Source organism: Aureococcus anophagefferens (assembly GCF_000186865.1).
Source record: "Aureococcus anophagefferens unplaced genomic scaffold AURANscaffold_65, whole genome shotgun sequence".
In the NCBI taxonomy this organism is placed as follows: Eukaryota; class Pelagophyceae; order Pelagomonadales; family Pelagomonadaceae; genus Aureococcus; species Aureococcus anophagefferens.
In genome coordinates, this window is record NW_008705617.1 from 11,704 (window position 1) to 29,577 (window position 17,874).

The window sequence follows — 17,874 nt, forward strand, 5'->3', positions numbered from 1 at the left end:
GCCGGTGGTGTGTTCTGCGTCCGGGAGTTTAGGAAAAAACATAGCGTCTTGCCATCGAAACCAAAATCGACGCGGTCTGGACCGACGTTTCAATTGGGGTATTCCTCAGGTGGGAAATATTCTACGTGCGCCAACTCGCCGCTGGTGCCGCGCGCCGCGCGTGGGACCCCCCCTGGGGGCTTTCGAAACGAATCGAAACACCGTTTTCGCGCGTCAGCGCGCGCGTCTCGGCCAGAAGATTGGTTCGTAGGGTGTACCAAACCCATGCGGACCCGGGCGCGGCGGGTCTGCGCCGTCGGGCGACGTGAGTCGCGTGCGATCGCGGCCGAGGTCGTCTCGGTGAAACGACCGCAGCCGGCGCGCCGCGCGCGCGGACAGACGAACGAAACTCGTAACCTCAACGATCGTTCGTCGAGTGCGAGCGGCTACGATGATGTGTGGTGTTCGTTCCGGGCTCTGCGGGGCGAGCTAGGCGGTGCCCGCGGGGCTCGACACCCGCGCCTTCGTGCGCGGCCGTCAGCGGTCTTCAAACCGCAGGCGGTGCGCGCCGCAGCGCACGCACGACGTCAAACAACACGCACGATGTGACCACGTACATCAAGTCTAACAACACGTCCGTGCACGCACGGGACGACGTCACCTCAGGCACTGTCGCGGCGCATCGCAACCGTCACTTTTGCCCTCACGATTCACGTTGAACGTCAACTTCGACGCTTGCCTCTGGTTTTGCTTGAGGGGGCGTGCGACGCAGGCGCGGCAAAGGCCTCCCTGGCCCAGTCCCCGCACCTCCGCCCAATATGGCATATTTTCCCGCATCTCACTGCTCTCCATAGCCCTCCTCCCCGTGTAAAACGAGACAGACAGTTATTGCGTGCGCGAAGCTTTAGCTGTGGTTATCATATTTTGCAGGGCTTGGCCCTGATGACGTGAACCACTGGGATGCCCTTGAGTCTCCTCGCTGAGTCCTTGAGCCACTGGGATGCTTGCGACCGGTATGGAGGACCAGCCGATCCGGATTATTCAAGTTCACGGACAGAAAATTCCAGGCCGGGGGGGGGGGATTCAGGTCGCATCGTCACCCTGGTCGGCTCAGGCGCGTCGGCCTCTTTCTCGACGGACGGGTCCTCGCTGGATGGGTCCTCGCCGTCGTCGTCGTCGTCGTCGTCGTTCTCCTCGCGTCGTCGTCGTCGTCCTCCTCCCCCCCGTTCTTTTCGGGCGGCACGACAAAGTGCAACGACGAGATGACGCAGCGCTCTGCGTCGCCGGCGCGCAGCGGGTCCTCCAGCCCCACCTCCATGCGGTTCCGCGAGTTCAGCATCTCCTAGTCTGACGGCGATGGTCCAGAGCCTGCCAATGACCCGCTAGACGCCGGCGAGCTGAGCCCGCGTCACAAAGGAGAGCGTCGTTGTCGACGAGGACCCCGTGCGCTTCACGAAGGTCACGTCGCTCGGGCGCATCGCCCACGATATCTTGCCTGTCGTCGACGGGCGAGCCGTTGGCGGCGCGCCTGTCGCATTGAACAGGCGCGACAGGATCGCGAAATCCGTGTTCGTCATGCCGATTGTCGCTGCGCTGCACCCGATGCCGTTCTTCTTGTCGCTGCCACCCTCCGAGAGGATGCCGAAACCGACGGCGTGCAGCTCGACGCGTAAGCCCAAGGCCAGATGCGTGAGCGAGCCCTCGGGCACGCTCGGCCACGAGATCGCGCCGACTGACTTGCCGTAAACGAGACCGATGACGCCCTCGAGGGGCAGCGACACGCCGTGGTCCTCGTAGACGACGAGGACGACGGCCTCGACGTCACTGGAGGCCACTTCCGTCCGCGTGTGCGTGAGGTCCAAGTGTGGCGGCTGCGACTTCGACGTCGCGTACGGCTCGACGAGGACGAAGTCGTCGTCGCCGCTGGCAGCGCTCTTCTGCGCCGACGGCACAGCGCGCTTCGCGGCGGCGTCGAGGTCGCTGAACGACACGATGCTGACGATGCGGCCAATCTCGACGCTGCGGACGTGGACGCTCTCGCCCAGCCGAAGCGCACCCAACGCGTCGTCACGACATCCCTGGGCATGGTTGCGACTCGAAGGCGTCGCGCAACGACGGCGCATGCGCCAGACGCCCAGCAATTGCACGCAGGAGGCGCCGCAACGTGCCGGGTGCTGGCCAAGGCGCTGGAGCCGGCCAAGCTGCGACCCCTCACATATTTTTATTCACATCCATAGCGCAGGAGTCCCCCTATTTCCCTGTCTCCCTAGGGAAGTCAGAAGCAGTCCCCCCACCAACCCACCAAGGGGAGGCTGAGCTCAATTGATAATGTACCAGGGAAAAAGGAAGCCATCTGCAGAAGCCATCAGAGCCTGGTGCTCCGTTCGATGAAGACAGAAAGCATGTGTCTTGTTCAACATTTCCCTTTCCTGCATACCCTTCCGATGCTACCGCGGGACCAAGTAGCGCGCACGGAAAAACATGAACTTTGGCCGATGGCTGCGAACAGTAAAATATTTAATGCATCCCCGGCTAAGCGCTGTTTACAGCGCAACTCACAGGTGCCTGCGGAGTGTAAGGTAAATGCACTCTATAAGCACAGTGTCGAGGGCACAGTAGAATAATGCAGCCGAATAACCCATCTCAACAGCCGAATAAACCCATCTCAACAGGAGTTGCTCGTCTAAGAACCGGTGGTTCTCCCCACGCCCAACTGTGCCCTAGCTAGTCATTCGCATGGGACTGCAAGCTTTGCTATGCACAATAGGCAAAGCGAGTTCATCAGACATGGTCTTTGCAAGACAAGCGCCAACTTCAACTGTGCATTGTCGGGAACGAAGCCTAGCGATGACATGCGAAAGAACAGGATCTGGTGCGAAGAGCAGTTCGGTGTATTGGACTTGAAATCCAGTCAGATAGATTGGGGGAGCGTGGAGCATAGAGAGGGGGAGAACAACAAAAGTTGGAATGGACATCAGCACATGTTTGGCTACCGACTTTGAGCAGCTTGACACACAGGACTGATAACCATTAGGCTTTGAGACGTTTCTGGTCGGATACATGGTCAGTGAGTTTGGGAGGTAGTGGCCATCAGACTGGCTTGTTGAAGGCGAGGATAGATCATGCACAATCAAGTCTACTACATCGCGAGCGTCATGAAGTACCATGTCCCCAAAACACGAAAGCTCCATCGAATGGCGCAAAAAGTTGCGCTCGAAAGCACGGCTGCCAACACGAGTACCATCGGAGTGTGCAAAGCAATTAGCAGCATTGGTCGTAGAGAGTACACGAGAGATAGCAACATCAGAGATACATTCCCAGGGCAGAACTTGCGCACGCTTAGAGCAGACAAGGGTGGCGATTGTTTCCCTGTCTGATGCTAGTGCGGTCGAGAAAAAATTACATGGAAGGGAAACTATGCTGGATATTCGTTTGAGAATGGAACGACGATGAACAACCCCATTTCGTTCCGCAACAACACGTCTCGCTCCAGTAAACGCGCCAATCAGGGATGCACTAGCCACCTCTAGCCCACGATCAGTTCGACCAAATGCAAGCGTATGACGCCAGCCCATGCGGGGGGCATATACGATAAGCGCACCTGCAGCATGGATAGCGTAGGCAGTCGGTAACCAGCGTGGATCTGGGGTTTCAGAATGCATACTGCGGAGTCGCCTCATAGTCGCGGTGAGCTCTCGAAGAGCATTGCGATTGCGATTTTTCACTTGATTGAGAGTCAGTTTGCCACGGCGATGACGAACGACGTCTGCTCGCACTCTCGCAATAGACCGCCAGCATGCAGACGCATCACACGCAGTGGGTGCACAACGTGGCCAATGTGCGGTTCTATTAGTAACAGTTACATGATTGTGTCCGAGCGTTCGTTGACTGCAATAAGACTTCTTATGCTGGACAAATTCAACTTGAACATCGCTCTCGAAATGTACAAAAACATCGAAAAGTATGACATTTTCGTCAATCATGGCCTTATCTGCAACCGCAGCAAGGAAACGGAGCAAGCGTTCTAGAATCTTGCGAAGCTGCGATCGTGTGGCAGCATCGGCGACAGTAGCCAATGGTATGAACGGACCATCGACAAGAAGCTTCAGCAGCAGCTCTCTTGCCTCCCACCAGTGCGCGATTGCACCCAAAGGATCATCGCAGACGTGCCGCAACTCGGCGATGTTGAGATAGGTTTCAAGGAGAAGCAGGGGCTCATTGATGACCGCTGCGATTTCAAGGGCATGGCGGGAAGCTAAAGCCGCATCTTCAATTGTTGCACGCCCACCTTCAGCCATCAATTCAGATTGAGGCGCGGTCATCGTTGTTTCGAGAAACATCCTGTCAAGGCTTAAAGTAGCAAAGGCAGATGCGGCTCGAGCAATGCCAAACGAATCATTTATTGCCTTGAAGCACTCCAATGCATGCCGATACCAACGCAAGGCATCATTACGCATATCGGCTGCATTTCCATAAGCGCGGTAGTGTCGGGATCGTGATCGTCTCGACATCTCATCCGTTACGCTTAAAGGTTCACGACTTTGATCGTGTCCGGTAGATTGAATAGTATCACAACTATGCTGCTTATAAAACCGGCAATCAAGTGCGCAATCTTGGCGAGTGGGGTCATGACTGTATTCATCGAGACACAAGGGAAAGGCTCGTGTTTCAGCATCCCTTGCAAAGGCTACCTGCGCACGACCACGAAGCTCATATAAAGCACCAAGTTCGCCAAGACCTCGCACAGAACCCACACGAGAGACAGCCGCCTCAGCCGCCGCAACCGTAGGCACAAGCCTCTTCAATGCTCTCCTTGGACGCCTCTCTAGTAAGGCTACCTCTGCAGCTAGTTGGCCGAGGTCAACATCGTTATCACAAAATGCCACGAGGCGACCTTTCAGGGGTGAATCCCACAAAGGTTGGTATTCACCACGGCACAGGTCCTCCAGGGGATTCCATAGAGATCGAGCTAAGGATCCGCTCGAAGCATGTTGTCGAATGCGTTCGACCCTACGCAAGGCAAGCTGTGCGCTCATCGTGTCATCACACAGCACATGAGCTTCAATGAGATATGACAAAAACGCAATGCGACGTCGATGGGATGTTGGACATACAGCTAGAGCACGTTCTAAACAAAACGTGGCTAGAGAAGGTTCGCACTGCTCTACAGCAATGTGTGCTACGGATAAAGCAGCCTGTTGTGATGCTAACTCGAGCTCGTAAATTGAAGTTGAAGTCGCACACATTTTCTGACGCCCTGACAGATCCGCTTCTAAATTTTGCAACGTCAAGTGCGCATAGGTGAGATCACTAGATTTTGCGAAGTGAGTCACGAGTAGTTCTGCTACAAAAAAGACCTCATAGACATCAGCAATAATTATTGAGTCTAGCACCTGAATAAGACCCAGCCTCTTGTTATCCTGCAAACGCGTTTGATGTGCTAGTGCTCGAATCCTGCGCCCTTCGAAACGTTCGCGCAAGTCGCCCAAAACATGATTGCAGTGAGTAACTCCGGTTTCACGATCTCCTTGACGCGTTGACACAATGCATAATTCGCGTTGCAACTTGCGTCGCTCATTCGAGTCATCACGGAGCCTCAAAATTGCCACACATACATCAAGAACCAAAACTGCATACGCATGTTTTGCACGTCGCTCGAGCGCACGAGCAAGCGCTCGCAAGGCTGTGTAACCCATGGAGCATGCAAGAACTGAATAGGCAGTAGGGGCAAAGTTGTGTTGCTGGGACGATGCAGGATCCAATGGACCTTCATAACGATGGGCATGGAAAGGCAAATCAACCTACATGTAGACAACCCGTTTGGCGGTCATAACAAGATTGGTCTCATGAAGAGCGCATACAGGACTCCGGAGAGAGAAACAGGGATGGTAGTGGTGTGTTGCTCCAACACGCAGGTTGCCTCGAAGAGGAGCATCTCGGCAATGCGAAGTTCTTGTGTCGCACCGTGTAGCGCCTTCCGACCGCGCCACAATCTGCGGCGCAATCTAAGATTATTGCCAAGTGCTAGCGTAGAAGCTTCGTAGCGGTCAATTATCGTGGCTTTCTCATCACGGACGCGTTCGACGCCACGAAGGTAGCCAATGCCCAGGGCAAGAGCGGCTTTGGCACGAGCGAGACTTGACGGCGGTAATGCCAGAACTAGGGCAATAAGCCGTCCTTCGACACGGCCTGATGCTCGCGATGACCACTTATTTTCCAGCGCTGACTCGAGAGCCGCTCCGGACTCACACGCAATAGCATCCTTGTCACGAAATTCTTTAGAACTCGCCACTTCCCAAAAGACTCTCGACGTTGATGCTTCGCGCCACATAACTGTAGATATTCTTGGTTCGGGTGATTCGCCTGGTACTAGTTTTTCTACAGTTAACGGTGAGTAGCCCATGGACTCTAGACGTAAATCAGCCAGGACGAGAGCTTCCAGGCCATCAGCATCCAGAATACGATAGCTTAAACGTAAAGAATGAACTACATCAAGCGCGGCCGCAATACTCGATCGAGGTAGCGGTGGGAGAGCCCCACACCAGCACCGACCACGAAAGGATGGTGGTGCGCACCCGTCGCGTATTTGCTCACATACGGATCTTCGTGTTGGGCGTGAGTGTACCTGATACTATGAGGGTGAGAAAATACGAATCCTCGCATTCTGAAAAGGTACCTTCGTACGAAGACACGTCTAGACACTGGATTGGTTTTGACCAAGGCTAGATGAGCCACAGCTTCGTCAACCATGAGCTTGCTCTTAGCCCGAAGAAAGGCATCGTCAATGTCACCTAGAAGAGCAGCTGTTCCATGGCGGAATGCAGCTAAATCGCGAGCGTCGAGTGGATGGGGAGGCGCAGATAACCTATGAGGGAGGTCAAGTTGTTTTTTTGTGTTCGTCGCGTGGAGCAGCTCCGCCGCACACAACTCATCGCAGCGCTGCGCGAGACGACACACAAGTCGTGAAAGACGCCCACAGCACTGGTGGCAGCGGAGATCATCGTCGAGCGTTGATGCACTGGGTCCGCCAAAGGAGACAATTTTCAGTGCCTTTGGAGTGACACTGGCAGCAGTTTCGAGGCTGTGCAATAATGTCTTCACGTACGTGACGCAATTGTGCCAACTTCCATTGCAGTACGCCATCTCTGCAGCACGCAATGACCTTTCCAACGCTGCCTCCTCACTTGGTGGCCGCTCACGTTCGTGCATATTCTCGAATCGCTCTGGAGATGGTCGTGCAACAACAGCAGACGTATGGGAAACCTTGTAGCACAAATTTTGCAGCCATGCAACCGTCCCGCGTGCTGATTCTGGCGCATGGGGTGATGCAAAAGGTATCGAATCACGTTTACGAAGATCTTGACGTCGCATACTGAATCCTGTGGATATTTCTGGTGGTACGTGTGGTGTTATCCGGACGTCCGGGTCAACACCAAGAGAGGATTTAGTCCAAATGGCACAGGCTTCCCGATCAGTATCGCGTTGAACATCGCTAGCTCCTATTTGCCGTGGTCGCTGGAATGTTGCATATGCTGAGAATAGTGTTGGTTGCCGTGGTAGAGAATGCATACTATGCACATCACAGAAAACCATGGCGTCTTTTATTGCATATCCATCGAGATATTCGAGCAGTGATTCCACTGGTGCACCACTTGGGTCTATGATAACCACCTGCTTATCATCTGCCAGTGATGCGATGCTAGGCGCGGCAGCTGTGGCATAATCTTCAGCTTCTTCATTCAACGCTAGGGCTTTAGGTGTTTTCGCCCCGAGTGACAGCTCCAAGTCCCAGTCTTCATTGGTTCCAGAGGTCGAACGGACGGTAGATTCACAGGGTCGCAGGGACTGCAAGGTCGTCCCCGACAGAGACGCAACCCCAGAATCAGATAGGAAATCACTGTCCCAGCAAGCTGAGGAAAGTTGATGGTTCCCGGCCATTAAGGTCAGAATTTTCCCCACGGCGAGGCTACCTAAAACCAGGATCGGACAACATCACCGAGGTTCCGCCCACCACCCGCCGCCGAAAATCGACCTTATGAAAACGAAAGCCTTCGACCCGAGAAATTTCTTAGCTGCATAGCATGCAAGCTTGCGTACAGCTGTAGCCAACTGACGGTGAATATTGACGGTGCACCGCGGGTCCGCCAGGACTCGTAAGGTAGTCCGCGGGGGCTGCTAGGGTCATGCGCCGGGGTGCCCGGCTCGGCATCGAGGCCATGGCGTCGGCCATCATCATGGGGTCTGAGGGCGTCTGTCCACCGCCTCGTTTGTCATGTAGAGCCTAGCCTAGCGCGTCACGGTGTACCGGGACGGCCAGAGGTGGTATGGTTGGAAACCTGGCCTGTCGAACCCCCACTCGGCAGTTAGCTCTGACTGGGTGGACTCTGAGGACTCCAGTTTCCGGTAGCTGGGACCAAAATATGGTGGTAATTTGCACTTACTAATCGACGGACCAAGTTGCAGTGAAATGTATCGCTCGGCTGAAACGTCGTCCATACACAGAACGAACCATGAATTATCCGAGAATCCGACAAAAGATCCCCGTGGCCGTTCATAATAATTTGACAGCTATGTCGGACGCCGAGGCGCCGGATATGGGCGGTAAACTACAGGTTTATCGTCTAGAGAAGCGCAAGGGAGAAGTGGATGATGCCAATATCATCGCGGGCAAGCGCGTCCGTCCACAGGGTCGCGCGCCTATCGTATCGGCTGCCCCACGGACAGTTGCCCCGCGGCGCGTCTCGCCAAAAAAGGCAGCGCCTTCTCCGGACGTACCCGGCCCAGATGATGATGGTGTGTCTCGGCACATGCTTCGGGCTGATCTACAGGCTGGAGACCTAGTCTTGGTCAAGGGCTGCGACTTCGCCGCTCTTGCTAAAGCGGGAGTTGCTCCGGATGCGGTTTGCACAGCTGAAGTGCTGTCTTCTACGGCTGCTGGTGCCAGGTGTAAAGTAGCTGGTGTTTCTGACATGCTTCTTCTGCCTCCAGGACACCAAGCAGCTTCGCTTTGCGTGCGACCTGAACGTGTCAGACGGTTCGTTTTTGTGTCAAATTAAATGGCGTCATGTTTTTTGTAGGCATGACAAGATTGTTGTCGGGCAGTGGGTGAGAGAGCGAGTCTCTGCTTTTGATTCTAACTCAGGTCAGAGATGGTCCCATGTCAACTATGGTGCTCTCGCAGACAAAGCCACTATTCTATGCTATATCTGTGCAGTGCATGAGCACATCTCATATTTGTATACACCTGATGATGGTGAGGCTTTGAAGATAACAAATGAAAATGTGAGGAGGAGAAGAGTCAGCTCCATTTGTGAAGTGAAGGTGTCGAAGTCTGAGCGACGGCTGAGCACCGAGACGAAGAACTCTGTACCAAGGCAGCCACCGCCTGCATCACTCGCTGAAGTGCCATGGTTGAATCCTTTGGCCAGGGACAAAGGCAATGTGCTCCAGTGCATCCAGAGTATTCTAAGGAGCCGTGGCAAGCGAGAAAAGCCCACGGATTCACGCGACATACACATGTCCTTCTCATCTTTTGAAGGTATTACCCGCAGTGAGTATGTGGGTACGCTGAGTGCCATTCGCGTCTGCTACCCGCTTCGGGAGAGCTTTGATGCCGAGTACATGCATGTGTATGGATCCTGTCCCGTGGAGCACATGCAAATCTGCAGTTGGCGCACAAAGGACGAGCTGGAAAGGCTCGGCAACTGGTTTGGTCAACCGAATTTCAACATGCACAGACGTGGGAACCGTCCAAAGCTATGTGTTCCAATGCCAGTGATGTTTGATGAGATGAATGTGGTGCATCCAAAGTACTCCAGAACTCGAATTGTGTTGAAATACAACATCACTACGTTTATGGCAAAGGTTACGGTGGCATACCAGCGAGTTGGACCGGTTGCACAAGGTACTGCACATCACTTTCTACCCGGAGGTGACTGCGCCCCACCAGCTATGCCAGTCCCAACTCAGCCATCTGAGCCTGTGCAATGCGGAGAAGAAGAGTACACTGATGCTGTTCTCCAGGGCGAGCAAATTGAGATTGACTCTGGCACGTACAAGATCATCGAGGTCGGCCCCACCTGCAAAGTGACTCTCGTCGCTGGCAGCGGCACGCAGTCTATCCTCATCCCGCGCGCAGACGCCGTGAGGCGCCTCGCCTTGTTCCTCGGCCTAGCCCCTCCCCAGTAACAGCCTTGCTATTCTCCGAAGTCCACGATGGAGCTGATGGCAGCACGATGAGCTACTCGTAGAAGTAGCTCAAAAATAATAATTAGACGGAGATAAAGACATCTCCGAGCAGAGCTCCTTCGCGCGCGCGCACCAGAACTCGTAGTTTTGTAAGCCGTCGCGATTAGGCGGAGAAAGTCGCACTCGAAGTTGCCGCGGAGCTGCGGGACGTGCTCGCGAGTGTCGTGCATGCCAGATTCGTGCGCTCCCAGCGTAAAACTTGCACCACTCGTAGCGGCGGTCGCGGCGGGGTAGTGCGTGCACTCAGGTTATATGGACATGCGCATGGGCGGAGATCGATGCAGGGGACGGGGCTGCCCGTCCATGCTCTCCTTAACTCGGGAGAGCTAATTCGAATACACGATTGCTAATTAACTTAGCCTACTGAGTTTATTTAGTTGGCCGACCACCAAAAAGCCACAGGGATAAATCGGGAAACTAGCGGACGGCCACCCCCTCACCCCCCTCCGCGGGCGTACCCTCGGCAACAAAAGCCAGCATATGCATGCTAAATTCCCACGGCGTTGCGACTTCTAGCTTAGCACCAGTGGCAACTCGAATGTAGAAAACCACCAAAAAGCCACAGGGTCGAATCGGAGAAAAAGCTTATGACCATCCTGTGGTTCCTCGAGCGAGGCGTATCGCTGGCCAAAAAGACCCACAGCTTGCACTTGCCTCGCATCCAAAAGTTAAAACTAGCACCTCAGGCTACCACCCAGGTCGGTAGACGAGCACATAGTTAACACGCGCAGCCGGCGGGACGTGCCTCAGGAGTCGCAGTCCATACACCGCAGCCCCTCGTCCGCCGACACACAAGCCAAGCCGGAGAAAGGCCCTCGTGGGCGCTGGCTAGGCGTCTTTGCTCCGCGCCAAGTCCAGTCTGCAACCTCGGCATCGAGGTTGTCACGCTCATCCATGTCGAGGTCACCATCCTCATCTTCAAAATCGCTGTCACTCTCGTCTGCAGGCTCGAAGTCTGGGTCATCCACCGGAAGCACATCATCAGGAAACGCTTGCAGGAGAAACGTAGGCTGGTCCACAGCCCGAGCCGAGTTTGCAGGACTGAAGAACTTCTGCAAATGCCCATGGAACCACCCATATCGCCGGAAGCAGATTTCAAACAGGCTCACCATTCTTGGACTCTGCTGCTGCACACCTCGCTTTGCACCCTCCACCTGCATCCCTCCGCCCTTCGATGTCTTATTATGATACAAATTTTTCAGCAATTTGACAAAGCCCTCCACTGCTTGCTGTTCCCATAGCTTGAGAAATATCCCGCGCTGCATGAACTCCAGGGCGTGTCCTGAGCCAACTATATGTGCATAGTTGCCTATGAACTCTCGGTTCCATAGTGATATTCCATGATCATAATACATGTGACTCAGTCTGTAGATGAGTTCCTCATCGAACTCACCCACTTTATCGAGCTCGTCCATGAGCTGAATGTAGCATCTCATCAGCTCCTTCACCTGCTGGTTCCTGCTTCCTTGGGTGACACAAATGTCTATCACTGCTTCTCCCACTCTTCTGATGACCTTTGCTCCCAGATACACCTCCATGCTTACTCTGCCCACCCCTGCTCCGGCCTTCAGAAACGGCACCTCCCATTGCTGCGAGGCTTGAAATTTATGCATGCCTCGGGAATTGATGATGGACACAGCCTGCTCCACAGTTTGCTTCCTTGCTGCCTGTGTTGCCAAATCTGGTCTGTGAGCCTCACTGTACACATCATTCAAGATGAGCGTGATCAGAGCCTCCTGCGTATTCTTTTTTAAATGAAGCAAACATGGCACCATGTCCTCTACCAATATTACCAGTGCATCATCATTGCCCTTGCAGCACTCAAGTTTTTCTCTGAGCCTTAGAATATCGTAGCAGCACACCATTAATGGCTCTATGGCAGCAACGAGTGCTGATGCACTCATGCTTTCATAGTCTTTGACATGCAGGTCCATTGCTGTTTTTTTGAGGGCTTTGGTACGTTCCATGGCTTCATTGACACCTGTAGGTTGAAATCCAATATGAAATGTTCGCCCCTGGTCCTTGGGAAGAGCTGATACATATTTATTTCTTAAAGCAGCCTCCACTTCCTGCAGTAATTGGGGTTTATCGAGAAACTCAAGTACTCCCAGCTCCTCGTAATCATCTTCATCCAGCTCCTCGTAACCCAGGACCTGTGCTTTTATGAAAGAAGGGACATTTCCAACCAGACTCTTCTCCAACAAGGCCAGCTGCGATTTGAGGCGGGAGAGGAGGTCCTGCGTAAGCATAGGCTCACAAAAGCACCTGTCAAAATTGTTCGAGGTGCATCTGTGGCATCTTTCTTGACCAATTTTGGGAACATGCAGGTTGTCATCATGCACAGGACAGAGGTGGCAGGGATTTTTGCTGTTCTTTGCAGCTCCACCTCTACACTTAACTTTTTTTATTCCATTTTCCTCCTCGACAGTACCGCTGGTTTTCCATGTAGAAGAGAGGTCCTTAGCCGATTTTATCATCAGGTAAAACTTTCTCCCAAGCCGCTTATGATTGAAGTAACCACCCCTCTTGTCCAACTCCCTCTTGAACCTGTAGACCATGTTCAATGCAGGAAACGCATGCCATAATAAGCCAGTCTCTTTATGCATAATGGCCCCAGATGGCAGCAGATTACCTGTGCTCTGGAATTTTCTGTTTAATAACCCATCAATAGCATCCCTGGCAGGTGCCCCTGGTAGCTGTACGGCAGCAAAAGTGACTGACTGATGAGCGGTCACTTGGCCATTATCGCCGGTTCCTTTAACCTCCACCGCATCAGCTGGACTGTGTCCCCTGTCATTCAGGCCATTGTCTTGAAGGTAAATTTCGAGACCATTCTGAAAATCTCCGAGAGCAGCGTAATCACCATCATGAATCTTTATTCCCATATCATTAGCTGGAATTTTAAAATCCAGCTTAAACATAGCAGACATGAAAGCGGTAGCTTCCTTGATTTTTACTCTCAATTTGACATGATGAGGGATGATCCAATTGCCTCTTAGCTTCCTGGGCATGCGCCGCCCGAAATCCGACACGAACCACTGGTCTGTCAGTTTCACCGTAATGTCATGCATGTTCTGGATGTCACCGATCGAAAGTTTGGCCCTGGTGTCCAACTGGCACACCCATTTCCAGGGCTGTCCAATCTGGGCACTAAACTGGGTTAAGACTTGAACTGTAATGGTGGCCCATAAACCACCAAAACGGTGCTCTGCAGAATACAAATTTTGGACCATGTAGATCATCATGGTGTGCCACGCGTCCAGGGTCTGATCTCTCCCTGTAATGGGACACATTTTACTCTTCTTCAGCTCATGGATGAGCAGCACAGTTCTCTGGCAGACCATCCACTGGTCGCTCCCGAGCTCCTCCGGTTGCTTCCATGTCTCACGCCCTAATGCCCTCATGATCATATTTTTTTCACTGTTCGATAAGCCAGCTTCAAAGGTGTCTGAAGGAAGTCTTTTTCTTCTCTTAGAGATGGGCCCCATTAAATCCTGGTCACTCACTTGGCACCCCGCGTCCATAGTTTGAACCGGTCCGGCAGTTGCTGCGGCAGTTGGCCGTCGAAGTAACTTTTTCAGCGCGCGCCTCAGTGGCAGAGAATCTTCCTTGCACACCTTTGCCCCATCCTTGCTGTGGTGCGCCCGAACCTTCTCCACGGTCGCGTCGTCCATGTGCGGCACCAGCAAGTCCCACATCTCCTTGTCGACCGTTAGCGTCTGGAACTTGACGAAGCCGCCGGTAAGCTTCTTCTCCTTCCGAGGCGCCTCAGGGGCTGTGCGGTTGTCCATGTGTCCGAAAGCAGCCCTCCGGCCCGGGTCATACGGGACGCCCGCTGCCAGCGGTTGCGTTTCCATGGCAGCGGCTGGAGCGATAGAGCTAGCACGCTAAGCTTCTGTCCGACCAATGTGATCAGCCGATTGGATTCTTGGAAAATATATCATTCGTTCTCTACATGTCTTTTGCTCGAGACGATGTGGTTGGTCGGCGGAGCGGGGCTGCGTCTGGGGTCTGGGGCGCCCGAAGGTACTATGCCCGCGCGGCTGCCGGCCGGAATCGGGGCGACGAGAGAGGGGTTCGCTTGGCATAGTACCTTCGAGCACCCAGAACCTCGCCGCGGGGACCGCCTCGCGCGCGCGGAGAGAGAGGGGAAAATGATCTCGGCTTCTGCGTGCTCCCGAGACGAGCGGGCTGAAGATTTGGGATGCTCGACCCCGAATTGCCATTGCGAAGTGTGCTCAGTTTCTCTCCCCCTGGCCTGGAACATGCCAAACCCAGCATCAGAGATCGTGCGACCATCATCGACGACGTCCAACCACTTTCGAAAGTAAACTTCTAGGTTCAATAAGTTAATGTTGCGTTCCGGCCGACGATTGGTAAGTGATTTGCCCTCAGCCTGACTCCTGACTAGGGTATGGTAATAATTAGTTCCCTACTCAAGTCACGGTAGGCAGACTAATCTCGGATCGGGGCTCTCTGTCCTCAATCGCTGGAGTTAAGTGAGTAAGAAAGAAAAGGGGCAACGTCATGGAAATCCAGATATGTATCCTCCGTCGCTCGCTGTATCTATCCTAAAGCCAGACTCTAGATACAAGCCAACTGCACTGCCAACTTCAAGCTAAGCCAGTCAAGATACCTCAGTCTAGTCTCCCGCCACACGGGGCTGGTCGTCGTCGGACCTCAGGGGCAGCACGAGTGTGTTCTGTGACATGCCACGTACGTCGGAGCTCTTACGTACACCCTAAGGGCCTCCGTAGGTCTTAGGTCATTCCGGTAATGCTCAGCCCTAGGAACTCCGATCAGCGTAATGATATATCCTGGCGGCTATATCACCTGCACATATGAAATAGTGCCCGAACGTTTGTTCTCGCGCACTATGCCTGAGCACGGTCTTTCGGTCGGCACTCGAGTTGAGCAATCACAGACTACCGTCGTACCGTTTGCCCGCAAAAAAGGCGTGACGTCTGCGCATGTTGTGGGTAAAAAGCTGACAACATTGATAAGCGAGGATCCTAATCTATTCTGGGAAGCAGCACAGCATGAGTTTGGTGTTGCGTTGCAAAGCATGTCGCTGGACTTAATGGATTCTCTTGATGTTCGGTTAAAAGCTTTAGGCCAGAAGGTGTCCCGTCTAGAAATAGCGGCGAAGGAAGCTGTCACCAACCGTGATGCGAGAGCTGTCGCACGTGAGGCTGAGGCTGCATTCATTGCAGAAAAAGAACGTTCTGAAAAATCGCTACTAGCACAATGGCTCCAGGGCTTTGCGCATAGCCTCTACAAAGGGCCTAGCACATCGGGTCTCGAATTTGCGTTAGAGGTTGGACTTGGTCTGGATGCAATTGACTTTGCCTTTTGTCGCTACGCGCTCAATGTGGCCCTAGCCGCTCCTAGTGTGTCCCAAGAAAAGATGATAGTTTCGCGAGTTCCGCAAGTACTGGTTGGCATCGTTGACGGTGCTAATACTGCGATGGCAACTCGCCGCGCCAATAAATGTCTGTGCCAACAGCCAGGCTGGAGGGGTTTAGGCGGCCGCGCGTGCCAAGGAAGTTCGTCAGCTGCGAGATGGACGCTCGCTTCGTGTCTTAACACGGTGCCAGGTTGACACTCTCCAGGTTGGTTATGGGCTTGTAAATATTTAGGCCCTTTCTGATGCGGCAGCCCTAGTCTGTGGACCATCCCTCATGGCGCTTACGCACCTCGCCCAAAAGGATGGTCCCGCACGAGCTGCGATAGCCGAGGCGCAAGACTGTGTGTCTCAAATGAGTTCTTTGGGGTTGTCCAATCGATCTAGATGTGAGGACGACCATAAAATCAGGCAAACGGAATCGCGGTCCTAACTGCATGCTTAATAAACGCAAGACAGCCAGCTGTGCTTTCCCAGGCGTGCCACGCGATTGGAGCGTTGGCATTGCTCGCAGAGAATCGGATACGAATTGCCGCGGCCAATGGCATAAGCATTCTTGTGAAGCTGTTGAGTATGGCACGCCCGCCGCCTATACTTGCAGCAGATGCCGCTAATGACCTAGTTTGCGCCTCATCTGTATACAGAGTGCCAAAAGATGCAAATGAAGACCTTCGAGTGACTGAGGCTGTTCAGGAAGCTGCATTGGTCGCATTCACAAACCTTACGTGAGCATCTTGTAATAACACAGTCCTAGGATCCCCTGACTTCCTAGGAACTCATCGGAAGCAAATCGGCAGCTTGTCGCCGAATTGGGTGGCGTGACTCCAATGGTGGTTTGTGCTCTCTTTGCTCGCGGTGGCGCTCCCGTGCGAAATGCTGCACAGGCAATAGCTAATGTAGCATATGGTTCGAATTTTGCTGTGGCAAAATGCTTGATGGCACGGGCCGATGTTGCAATGTGCTCTGCCATAAGTGCCGTTGACCTTCTCTGCGAGGACAGCCTGCTCGAGGCAGCGTAGTTTGCAGAGTCTTAATACTTTTTTGTATGGTAATTAAGGCACCTTAGATTTAGAGCTTTGGCAAACATGGCCCTTGACGAAGCATCACAGTCTGGATTGGCCGCAGGTGATGCTATGGTGTGGTGTGTCCGAGGTCTGTCTCACTGTCAACACGTCCGCGTCCTCCGGGCGGCAGCACATGCAACAGCTGCGTTGGCATACAAGTCTCTGGCGAACAAGGCGCGCCTTGCGCAACTTGGAGCTCTTGCTGCCTGTCTACGGGTTGTCTCTGACTTTGGCATTGGGTCCCTTCATCACACAGAACACTACGTTCCGGCGGTCTATGTGAATCCCAGCGTGTAGATCAGGGCTCGACCAAGATATAATTCCATGTGAACTAACCGTAATGTGTCAGGCAACATCACTAGCGGCGTGTACCCTACTCTCTTTCCATCCAAACCACCTCATCTTCGAAGACTGCTGTGGAACAGAGACGTATGCTAATCTGTGTGCTACTACTGAGCATATGGAATTGCTCAGGGTTGGCGCTATGGTTGTTGCTTCAGTAGCGCCTACAGCTCACGACCGTTGGGAGGCACACGCTGAGGGCAGAACGATTCATTTTGAGGCAACTGATGGCTTTAATGCCCTCGTGAGGTGTACTAAGTGGGTGTTTTCTCGTGCCGAGACACCAGGGTGGCTGCAGACCGCCATCAACGCTCTTCAGATGAACCAGGTCCAATTAGAAGAAGTCCGACGGATACGTATCGAGCAAGGGGGCGCTCCAAATATCCGAGACGTCGAACTGTTCCCCAGGCACGAGCTTTTTGAAGAATTTTTGACACCCGTTTGCCTTGATCATGTTGTTGCCGAAAGTTCCAGTCTTCGAGATCTTGCCTTTCGTCTGTACTGACTTTGACTTCGTCTGCACTGAGGAACGGACCAGGGTAGTTCAGATGGGATGGTGGCTGCTCGAAGGCAGCAGCGAGAATTACCGCCGCCGCCTAGGACAATCATGATTATCGGCTTGGTCGATTTCAAGGTCATTTCGCCCCCTCCCCAACCCCCCCCCCCCATAAAGCAAATCCTACTATTAGGCTGATATTAGGCAGGCCTTGCGTTTCAAACATCGGCGGCCGAAAAGTCGGCGGGCGCCGGCGGGGGTTGGAAGAAGGGGTGGGGGGGCGGCGGTGGGGACGGAGGCCCGGGGCCCGGGGGAGGAGGAGGCGAACGAGGAGGCGGAGG

The 17,874-nt window shown here is 53.7% G+C and overlaps 5 protein-coding genes across 5 annotated transcripts; 2 read left to right on the forward strand and 3 right to left on the reverse strand.

Moving 5' to 3' along the window:
- Positions 1 to 878: 878 nt before the first annotated feature.
- Positions 879 to 2,210, reverse strand: AURANDRAFT_72747 (expressed protein; the record flags this gene model as incomplete). Its single annotated transcript, XM_009043733.1, has 1 exon — positions 879 to 2,210. One exon carries the CDS (start codon positions 2,100 to 2,102, stop codon positions 1,362 to 1,364), a length of 741 nt encoding a protein of 246 aa, XP_009041981.1.
- A 1,958-nt stretch (positions 2,211 to 4,168) lies between these two features.
- Positions 4,169 to 8,212, reverse strand: AURANDRAFT_72748 (hypothetical protein; the record flags this gene model as incomplete). The annotated part of the gene is made up of 6 exons (XM_009043732.1): positions 4,169 to 5,320; positions 5,373 to 5,780; positions 5,861 to 6,604; positions 6,664 to 6,844; positions 6,905 to 7,949; positions 8,077 to 8,212. 6 exons carry the CDS (start codon positions 8,210 to 8,212, stop codon positions 5,309 to 5,311), a joined length of 2,526 nt encoding a protein of 841 aa, XP_009041980.1.
- A 574-nt stretch (positions 8,213 to 8,786) lies between these two features.
- Positions 8,787 to 10,167, forward strand: AURANDRAFT_68102 (hypothetical protein; the record flags this gene model as incomplete). The annotated part of the gene is made up of 3 exons (XM_009043719.1): positions 8,787 to 9,013; positions 9,057 to 9,807; positions 9,844 to 10,167. The coding sequence occupies 3 exons, from the start codon at positions 8,787 to 8,789 to the stop codon at positions 10,165 to 10,167; spliced, it is 1,302 nt and encodes a 433-aa protein (XP_009041967.1).
- Positions 10,168 to 10,931: 764 nt separating this feature from the next.
- Positions 10,932 to 14,098, reverse strand: AURANDRAFT_72749 (hypothetical protein; the record flags this gene model as incomplete). Its single annotated transcript, XM_009043731.1, has 6 exons — positions 10,932 to 11,536; positions 11,621 to 11,675; positions 11,772 to 11,963; positions 12,000 to 12,380; positions 12,405 to 12,464; positions 12,783 to 14,098. 6 exons carry the CDS (start codon positions 14,082 to 14,084, stop codon positions 10,974 to 10,976), a joined length of 2,553 nt encoding a protein of 850 aa, XP_009041979.1.
- Positions 14,099 to 15,292: 1,194 nt separating this feature from the next.
- AURANDRAFT_68104 (hypothetical protein) lies at positions 15,293 to 16,650 on the forward strand (the record flags this gene model as incomplete). Its single annotated transcript, XM_009043720.1, has 5 exons — positions 15,293 to 15,598; positions 15,642 to 15,719; positions 15,867 to 15,977; positions 16,109 to 16,356; positions 16,404 to 16,650. 5 exons carry the CDS (start codon positions 15,293 to 15,295, stop codon positions 16,648 to 16,650), a joined length of 990 nt encoding a protein of 329 aa, XP_009041968.1.
- Between the last annotated feature and the right edge of the window lie 1,224 nt (positions 16,651 to 17,874).